The 10,403-nt window shown below is 46.5% G+C and overlaps 1 protein-coding gene across 1 annotated transcript; it reads left to right on the plus strand.

Annotated features, from left to right (window-relative positions):
* Positions 1–540: 540 nt before the first annotated feature.
* LOC116523531 (solute carrier family 12 member 9-like) lies at positions 541–8,793 on the plus strand (the record flags this gene model as incomplete). Its single annotated transcript, XM_032238643.1, has 3 exons — positions 541–715; positions 5,442–5,588; positions 7,545–8,793. Coding segments are annotated over 3 exons (1,122 nt in total), but the record flags the coding sequence as incomplete, so codon positions are not given.
* Positions 8,794–10,403: the final 1,610 nt, after the last annotated feature.

The following is a 10,403-nucleotide window of genomic DNA, read 5'->3' on the forward strand; positions in this document are numbered from 1 at the left end:
GGAGTAAGGCCACAGGTGGACTGTGAATGGCCCCTCCCAGAGGAAATAAAAGAGGAGCGAAAGGGGAATGGAGTTTGCAGGAGGCAATTAGTTCACTTAATTGGTTCGTGACTCTCCGAGGCTCCTTGCCAAGTTCTGCAGATCTCGGCCTGGCAGCTCTCCAAGCCAGATAAGGTCTGTGACCGTAAATCCTCCCTTGAAAGACATTGCTGGGTGTGAATGAGCAGAATTCACAGCAAACTAATAAAAGGGGTTTTTGTCGGGACAAGGAGTTTGCTTCCTGCTCTTGGGCAGCCTCGGTTAGAACAGTGGGACAACAGCTCCCATCACCCCCAGCCTGAATAGTCTTTGTGGCTGCAATCCACTTAGATCCATTTTTCTTCAGGCTATGTTAGCACTTTAAAGTTCCAGAAGTTGAGAAAATACTGACTTAGAGGAAAAGATTCCTGAATAAACTCAGGATTTGACAAAGGAATCCCGCCTCTCCCCCCCCCACTTTTTTTTTGTTCTATCTGACCCTTGCGCTTCTTTCGCACCCAGGTCCGCAAGTACCTGCTGCTGTTGGACAGCCGCAAAGAACACGTCAAGTTTTGGCGCCCGCAAGTGTTGCTGATGGTGCGGAATCCGCGGACCTCCCTCCAGCTCATCCGCTTCATCAACGATCTCAAGAAAAGTGGCTTGTACGTCCTCGGCCACGTAGAATTGGCGGATCTGGGTAAGGAGATGGGAGGAGGAGGACAGGCGTCAGCAACCCGCGGCTCTGGAGCCACATGTGGCTCTTTCATCCCTCTGCTGCGGCTCCCTGTCGCCGATCGACATCACAGTTGATAGGGCTTTCGGTTAGGACAGGTAGAGGAAAAAGGACCGTGCTAGGGGGAGACTCTATGGTGGGGGAACCGGACTTCCGGTCGGCTCCAGAATCGAATGGGGGGCTTCCGGTTGGGACCTTTGTGGCTCTTTGAGTGTTTAATGTTGCCGACCCCTGGAATAGGAGGTCATCAGAGGTCCAGACAAAGGTCCCATGAGCTTTCCTTCGAGATTGGACTAATATTTCTCAACCTCCGCCGTTTTATGAGGTATGGACTTCAACTCCCAGAATTCCCCAGCTGGCTGGGGAATTCTGGGAGTTGATGTCCACACCTCATAAAACGGCGGAGGTTGAGAAATACTAAATTGTTGCAACTAGCAAGGACCGTTTCACGCGGACAGGATGGAGATGTTGGGACAATTTTCCAAACATAAGTATACAGGTAGTCCCCGACTTACAACAGTTCATTTAGTGACCATTGGGAGTTAACAACGGCACTCCAAAAAGTGATGTACGACTGTTTTTCATGCCTAGCACATCATTGCTGCCTTCCTACCCGCCCCCATGATCAAAATTCAGGCGCTCGGCAGTGGACTCATATTTATGACGGTGTCTCCTCTCGTCATCGCCTTTTGCAGCCTTCTGACAAGCCAAGGCAGGTTCGCTTAACAACCAGGCTGCTGATTTAACAACTGCAGTGATTCACTTAACAACTGTGGCCAGAAAGATCGTGAAAGGGGGCAAAACTCGCTAACTCGATTTAGGGTTCTATTGCGGTCGTAAGTTGAGGACTGTGAAGTATCCAACACCTCAACTGCAAATCTCTGGCCCATCCCTAGATGGCCCCAGACAGACCCTAGTCTCTCTGCACTGCCACCTAGTGGAACTTCCTAAATTTTGCAGCCAAGGGTGATGCAGCGGCCTAGAGGTGGAGCACTGTCACCTCATGATCAGGAGGCTGTGAGTTCAATCCTAGGCAGAGGCAGATATTTCTCTCTCTCTCTCTCTCTGGGCACGATGAGAATCTACCTGCCGAACAAAATTCCACATTGGCGACAGGAAGAGCATCCGGCCATTAAAACATTAGCAGAGCTCCACTGAGTTGCCCAGAGTCCACCCCGCGAGGGATTATGGAGTGGTCGATGATCCAGTAGCCCACGCACAGCCTTTTCAAGGCAAAAAGACTCCAGCTGGATAGAAAATATCCTAGCGTTCCTTCCCTTTTTTCCCTTGGAACTCTCATCCTTTGTACTACAAATTGATTTCTCAGATGCTTTTGTGAAGGCTGCAAAAGGGGGGCCCCTCCTGGAGCTATTTGGGTTTCCATGGCAACTAATGGATATCCCCCCCCCAAGAGAAAAGGGGAAATGTGGGAGGAGGGTTGCTAATTTCATTTTTTTTTTTTTTTTACCTAGACCAAAACAGAGGGGAGGGGGAGGAGGAAAGGCAGGGATGAAATCTAAGCAATAATGCAGATCGTGGAAGTTGCAGAGAATTGGGGTGGGGGCACCTCCTTCGGGTCCTAGAAGGTTGTGGGGGGGCATCAGAGGAAGTTTCAGGGCTTGGGAACTGTCCATAATCTGGTGGCAACGAACCGTCTTCTGTTTCTCCTTTGCCGACACGGCAAAGCCACCGTTCTCCCATTTGGCAAATGAGAAATCTGGCATTGGGCCACAGGCAGTCCTCGACTTACGACCAAAAATCCACACAGACACAAACACAAAATTCCTGTTGCTAAACGAGGCCGTCGTTCAGTAATTATTTTGCCCCGTTTTGCAACCTTCCTTGCCACCGTTGATAAGGGAATCGCGGCAGCCGTTAAGTTAGTAACGACGGTTGCAAAGGGAGTCCGGCTTCCCCGTTGACTTTGCTTGCCAGGAGGATCGCAAAAAGGGGATCACGTCACCCCGGGACACTGCGACCGTCGTAAATCTGAGTCCCGCTGCCACGTGTCCGGATTGAGAGGCCTGAAAGGCCTATGAAGCGGTATATAAGTCTACTGCTATTGCTATTGCTACTGCTATTGATCACGTCACTATATATGGGTGTGCTGCAGCAGTCTTTTAAGTGTGAAAAAATGCTCCTAAGTCACTTTTTCCAGCGTCCTAACTTTGAGTAGTCACTAAACGAATCATTGTAAGCCGAGGACTACCTGCACACCAGAAGGATATGCCTTTTGAGGAAGATTGTTGAAAAAAAGGAATAATATTTTAGGAGGCTGCTGTAAAAAGATTAGATCTCAAAGGATAGCAGAGAAAATGTAAACTTTATTTTCAGGCCAAAAAGGAATCAATTTAGCAGCATCGCGCTTCCGATCAGGAAAAATAAAAATTTAACATAGCCGGTAGTATATGAAGCTCTCCAAAGGGTTGGGGGTTTTTATTCCTTGGTAAAATTAGAACTCATTTTCTAAATCCTCCGAGAGGCCCAAGGAGTTTGCATAGCTTTCTTCTTCCTGCTACTTTCTCCCACAACGACCCTGCGAGGTAGGAAACAGCTTAGCCCCAAATTGCCCATGAGTAAGTTTGAATCCAGATGGCCCTGTTCCTAATCCAGCATTGTAACGTCTAGTTAAGAGGGGTTTTTTTTCATATATATATTTTTAAAATACAACTAATACAAACATACATCTAAATACAAAAAAGAAAAAAGAAAGAGAAAAGAAAAAAAGGGGGAGGGGAAACCAAATATTACAGTGCATGTCCAGCCCCTGGAGACCCTTCCCCCCCCCTATATTTCTTTGTCTATAACAACTAAAAGATATACACTATATTCCAATTGTGCCCTTATTCCCTTCAAAACAACATATTCTTGAGTAGGTTTATTCCCTTTGCTTTCCCCCAACACCGATTTTATAAAATCCCCCCCATATTTATGGGCTTTGATCATCCCTTTTTTAAATTTAATTTAATACAATAATACAATACAATAGCAGAGTTGGAAGGGACCTTGGAGGTCTTCTAGTCCAACGCCCCTGCCTAGGCAGGAAACCCTATACCGTTCCAGACAAATGGTTATTCAACATCTTCTTAAAGACTTCCAGTGTTGGAGCATTCACAACTTCTGGAGGCAACTTCTGTTCCACTGATTCATTGTTCTTACTGTCAGGAAATTTCTCCTCAGTTCTAAGTTGCTTCTCTCCTTGATTAGTTTCCACACATTGCTTCTTGTCCTACCCTCAGGTGCTTTGGAGAATAGTAGCTTGACTTCCTCTTCTTTGGGGCAGCCCCTCAAAGATTGGACCACTGCTATCATGTTACCCTTAGTCCTTGTTGCTGGATAAATACAATACAATAGCAGAGTTGGAAGGGACCTTGGAGGTCTTCTAGTCCAACCCCCTGCCTAGGCAGGAAACCCTATACCGTTCCAGACAAATGGTTATTCAATGTCTTCTTAAAGACTTCCAGTGTTGGGGCATTCACAACTTCTGGAGGCAACTTCTGTTCCACTGATTAATTGTTCTAACTGTCAGGAAATCCCTCCTCAGTTCTAAGTTGCTTCTCTCCTTGATTAGTTTCCACCCATTGCTTCTTGTTCTGCCCTCAGGTGCTTTGGAGAATAGTTTGACTCCCTCTTCTTTGTGATATTGGAAGACTGCTATCATGTCTCCCCTGGTCCTTCTTTCTATTAAACTAGACATCCCCAGTTCCTGCAACCGTTCTTCATATGTTTTAGTCTCCTAATTTCTGTTGTTAATTTATCATTTGTTGCCATACTCCGAATTTCATTATACCATTCATTTCTTTGAATATCCCAATTTCCTCCCCAATATTTAGCCATCGCTAATTCTGGCTGCCAGTAATCAAATTTACAATCCATTCCTTTTTTTGTTTCATTTATATCCCGTTTTTCCACCAGCAGCAGTAATGCAATTCTCGGTGAGCTGTCTAAAGGCACATTCAAAAGTGCTCTAAACACCATGCCTCCCCCAAAATATGGGACATGGTGTTAAAAGAGTTTTTGAACTTTGACAAATTTAAGATGTATGGACTTCAACTCCCAGAATTTCCCCTGACAGCATCCTGGAGGATTAAAATTAGGTTGGGAAAGGCTATTTTAAAGCCAAACATATTGGCAACTATCACCAAGAAGAAAATGTCTCGGATCGTGGCACGACAAAACCGCGGTCCACTAAAGCGCGCCCAATTAAAGCGCGTCGCTGACATCTTCAGCAACGTGACAACAATGACCGCGGAGAAAAAAGGGCGCTTTAAAAAGCATTTTTAAAGCAAGCCAATTCACGTAAAGGTAAGGGTTAGGTTTAGGGTTACGGTTAGGGTTAGGTTAAGGGTTAGGGTTAGGTTTAGGGTTACGTTAAGCGTTAGGGTTAGGGTTAGGTTAAGGGTTACCGTTAGGTTTAGCGTTAGGTTAAGGGTTAGGTTAAGGGTTAGGTTTAGGGTTAGGTTTAGGGTTAGGTTTGGGGGGGTTAGGTTTAGGTTTACGCGTTAATTTTAGCTTTACCGCTCACAGCGTGCTTTTTTCATCGCGCTGTGATGATGTCAGGTACGCGGTTTCGTCGAGTGCGCTTTAGTCGACCGCGGTTTTGTGGTGGAACCATCTCGGATAATGGCGCCTTTGTCCTTTCCTTCTGCTGGACCAGGCGCTAAGAGTGACCCTCTCTGCTTGTCCCCAGACTGCCTGCCATCCGATCCCTTGCCTGACCAGGCGGACTCCTGGCTGCAGCTGGTGGACCGGTTGAACATCAAAGCTTTTGTCAATCTGACCCTGGCCAGCTCAGTCCGGCACGGCACACAGCAGCTGCTCTTCATCTCCGGACTGGGTAGGTAACCTTGGATTTCTAGGTGGTCACCTTTCCTTCAGCTTCAACTTGCATCTAAATTCATGTTAAACAAGTTAAATCCATTCTTTTTTTTTTTAAAAAAAGCAGTTTTTTATTTTCATTTCTCGTGCATGCATTCACAAATGTACAATCTCGTAACTATTATTAATAATCTGTGTTATCTTTTAACATTTATAACAGTTTTTCCTCCCCTACAATTAACAATAGGATTGAGATTGCTTTCCTACCATCCCATACACCGATCTTATTTTACAACCTTACTTCTTCCTTCCTTCCTTTCTTTGCTTCTCCTCTCCTTCTCTCCTTTTTTCTTTCCTCCTCTCCTTTCCCTTCTCTACTTCCCTTTCTTCTCCCCCACTCCTACCCTCTTTTTCCCTTTCCTACCCTCTCTCCTATTCTTATTTCCTCTCCAATTCTTCCTCTCCTTTCCCCTTTTTTCTTTCCTTTCTCTCCTTTCTCCTCGCCTCTTCCTATCTTTCCCTCTACTTCTCTCTCCACTCCCTCTTTCCGTTGTTGCATTTAGATATTTTCCTCTTCGGTCTGGTGTATTTTCGGGCTGGTATTCTACCAAACCCAGTTCTGTATTTAGATAACAATCTTAAATTCCCTCTTCCACAATTTATTTTCATTTTAATAGTTACACACACACCATCCTTTAAGCATATATTTGTGTATTAATACCTTTTTATTTTCCCCCTCCATTTGGTTAAATCCATAGAAGTAAGGGCAGATTTTAACAGATTTTACCAGAACAATAACAGAATAGAATAGAATAGATATTGGAAAATAGAGTAGAGTAGAGTAGAGTAGACAGCAACCGTCATAAATATGAGTCAGTTGCCAAGTGTACAAATTTTGATCACATGACCATGGGGGCACTGCAACGGTTGTAAGGGTCAAAAAAGGTCATAAGCCAGGTTTTTTTACTGCTGTTATAACGAACTAAACGAACTGTCATAAGTTGAGGACTATCCGTATAAGTATAAGAAGTATAGAAGAATAAGTACAAAATGCTAAAAGTTTTTAAGAAGATGTTGGATAGCCATTTGTCTGAAGTGGTGTCGGGTTTCCTGCCTAAGCAGGGGGTTGGACTAGAAGACCTCAAAGGTCCCTTCCAACTCTGCTATTCTATTCCATTCCACTCCGCACCATTCTATTCTTTTCTATTAAATTCATTATATTCTGTTCGTTCTGTTTCATTCTGTTTTGTTCTGTTACTCCATTCCATTGTATTCCACTCCACTCCATTCTATTCTATTCTTTTCTATTCTATTAAATTCATTCTATTCTGTTCGTTCTGTTTCGTTCTGTAACTGTTTTCTATTATATTCTATTCCTATTCTCTGTTCTATTCTATTCCAATTCTATTACATTCTATTCCGATTTCTATTGTTTATTCTATTCCTTATTGTATTCCGTTCTATTCTATTAAATTCATTCTGTTCTGTTCGTTCTGTTTCATTCTGTTTCGTTCAGTTATTCCATTCCATTCTATTCTATTCCTATCCTCTCTGTTCTATTCTATTCCATTCTATTCCATTCTATTCCATTCTATTCCATTCTATTCCATTCTATTCCTTATTCTATTCTATCCCATCCCATCACACTCCACTCCACTCTATTCTGTTAAATTCATTCTGTTCTGTTTCGTTCTGTTTCGTTCTGTTATTCCATTATATTCTATTCCTGTCCTCTGTTCTATTCTATTCCATTCTATTCCTTATTTCTATTCTATTCTATTCCTGTCTGTTCTATTCTATTCCATTCTATTTCTATTCCTATTCATTTCTATTCCATATCCTATCCTATCCTATCCTATCTCATCCCATCCCACTCCACTCCACTCCACTCTGTTAAATTCATTCTGTTCTGTTTCGTTCTGTTACTCCATTCCATTCTAAAACCCAGCTCTCGTTCTGTCTCCTCCTCCTCCAGGAGGCATGAGGCCTAACACCATCGCGCTGGGCTTCTACGACTACCCGCCCCCGCTCGACAACGTGTCCCAGCCCACCGCTTTCAGCAGAGACGAGGCCATTTGGCACGACTTCCCTTCCGTCTGGACCTCGGGAGGCCCCAAGCAACTGTCTTCCCGGGAGTACGTGGCCATCATCTGCGATGCCATGAAGATGTCGCGCAACGTCCTTCTGGCCCGCTACTTCGACCAGCTCCAGCTGCCTCAGTCCATCGGCTGGCGAGCCCAGCCCCTCATCGACGTCTGGCCCATCAACCTTTTGCGCCCCGACAGCGCCCGCTACGTCGACACCAGCAGCCTCTTCCTGTTGCAGATGGGCTGCGTCCTGGCCATGACCCGGTCGTGGCGACGGGCTCAGTTGCGCCTCTTCCTGTGCGTGCAGAGTTGCACCAGCCGCCAGGGGCAGGAGGACAAGCTCCGGCAGCTTCTGAAGGACCTGCGCATCCGGGCGAAGGTCCAACTGGTGCTGTGGGACGACGTGGTCGCTCTCCATTGGCACAGCCGCCAGGAAGACTCGGCGGACGGCGCCCTCAATGCCTCCAGCAACATCACGTCCATCTCCAACGAGTATTTGACTGCGGTTAACCAGCTGATTCTCCAGCAGAGTTCCACCCCAACTGTCCGCTTCCTTTACCTGCCCCGTCCTCCCGCGGACACTAATTTATACCCCAGGTATTTGGAACAGCTGGAGATCCTGACCCACGGACTGGGCCCCACGCTGCTTGTCCATGGGGTGAGCGCCGTTACGAGCACTCAGCTGTAAAGCAGGGCTGTCGGTTGTCCACTGTGGGCAAGGGCTGGTGGTTGATGGAACACCAGGCCGTCAAGGATGGCCCTCAAGGATCGCGGTGAAGGGGAGCCGAAGATCAACCAGCAATGTTCTTGGCTGGAGTTGGGGTTCCATATCTCCCCCACCCTTTTCGTCCCAGACTGGGCTGTTGCGACGCCTCCCAAAGACAACTGGGCGACAGGGTTAGGGCCCGGCTCAGTGTTCCTAGCCGAGAGCTTCCATCCAGCAGGGTCTCCTCTGTGCTGCTTTTCCGAACTACTTGTAAACAACCAAAGAATATGAAGCTGAGTCTGGGACCTCCATCTTGGGAGGTTGGCAGCCAGAAGGTTCCATGGTGCTGGTGGCTTTGGAAAACTCTTGATGGCTGCCTTTCTTGGGACACTTGTAAAGATGGGAACAGAATTAAAGGTTGTTGGATTTCAGTCTGTGGTGATGGCAGGGGAGGCGTTTCTTATAGGAACAATGAGGATCAGGATTTAAGGCAGGGAGCGCCAAACATGGCAACTTTAAGACTTCTGGCCTTCAACTCCCAGAATCCCCCAGTCTGTCTTTAAAACTTCTGGCCTTCAACTTCCAGAATCCCCCAGTCAACCTTTGAGACTTCTGGCCTTCAATTCCCCGAATGCCCCAGTCAGTCTTTAAGACTTCTGGCCTTCAACTCCCAGAATTCTCCAGTCAGCCTTTAAGACTTCTGGCCTTCAACTCCCAGAATTCTCCAGTCAGCCTTTAAGACTTCTGGCCTTCAACTCCCAGAATTCTCCAGTCAGCCTTTAAGACTTCTGGCCTTCAATCCCAGAATCCCCCAGTCAGCCTTTTAGACTACTGGCCTTCAACTCCCAGAATCCCCCAGTCAGCCTTTAAGACTTCTGGCCTTCAGCTCCTCGAATGCCCCACCCAAGTAGCTGAGGAATTCTGGGAGTTGAAGTCCACAAATCTTAAACGTTTCCAAGTTTGGAGACTCCTGATCTAAAGCGTATGCTGCTTGTGGTGTAGCAAAGGCAATTGCCCTGTGTGTGTGTGTGTGTGTGTGTGTGTGTGTGTTGTGTGTGTGTGTGTGTGTGTGTGAGAGAGAGAGAGAGAGAGGGAGAGAGAGAGAGAGAGACTGACTGACTCTTCCATTCAGTGGTCTTGCTCCCTCCATATAGTTAACTAGGTCAGTGGGACAGCTGATCAGTTGAAGAGACTCATAAATCAAGTGGGATGACCCATTTTTGCCCACTTAGTCCTCCAAGAAAAAGAGGCCGGAAGGCAGAGTGTCCGGGGTGTGTGTGTGTGTGAAGCATTGTCCTACCACAGATCAGTTGCAATGACCCAACTGCTCAGCAGTATTTTCAATCCGAATTAGAGCTGGAAGGGACCTTGGAGGTCTTCTAGTCCAGCCTGCTCCTCAAGCAAGGAATCCTACTCCCATTTTCAGACTGTTAATGTTTGTTAAATCCGTGTTTCTCAACCTTGGCAACTTGAAGATGGCTGGACTTCAACTCCCAGAATTCCCCAGCCAGCAAATGCTGGCTGGGGAATTCTGGGAGTTGAAGTCCAGTCATCTTCAAGTTGCCAAGGTTGAGAAACACTGTGTTAAATCTCTGTCTTAAAAGCCTCCAGAGATGAGGCACCTCATAACCTCCGGTGGCAAGCTGTTCCACCGGTTAATGGCCCTCACTTTCGCGAAGTTTCTCCTTAATACCAGTTTACTTTTCTCTTTGATGAGTTTCCCTCTTTTGCTTCTTGTCCTGCCTTCAGGGGGGGCTTTGGGAAATAAATCGACACCCCTCCCCCTTTATCTTCGTGGCAGCCCCTCAAATATTGGAAGAGTGCTATCATGTCCCCCCTAGTCCTTCTTTTCTGTAGACCAGGTTTTTTTGGGGGGGGGGGTTTCCAAACTTGGGAACTTTTAAGACTTGTGGACTTTGAGTTTCCAGACAGCCGTTCTCTCCCCCCCCCTCATTAGCTGAGATGACCCCCCCCCCAAAAAAAAGCCTTTGCCAGATCCACTGGAGGCTGCCATTCCATGCGGCCCAGTTGCTAAAGTACT

Source organism: Thamnophis elegans, unplaced genomic scaffold (genome assembly GCF_009769535.1).
Source record: "Thamnophis elegans isolate rThaEle1 unplaced genomic scaffold, rThaEle1.pri scaffold_408_arrow_ctg1, whole genome shotgun sequence".
NCBI classification, from domain to species: domain Eukaryota; kingdom Metazoa; phylum Chordata; class Lepidosauria; order Squamata; family Colubridae; genus Thamnophis; species Thamnophis elegans.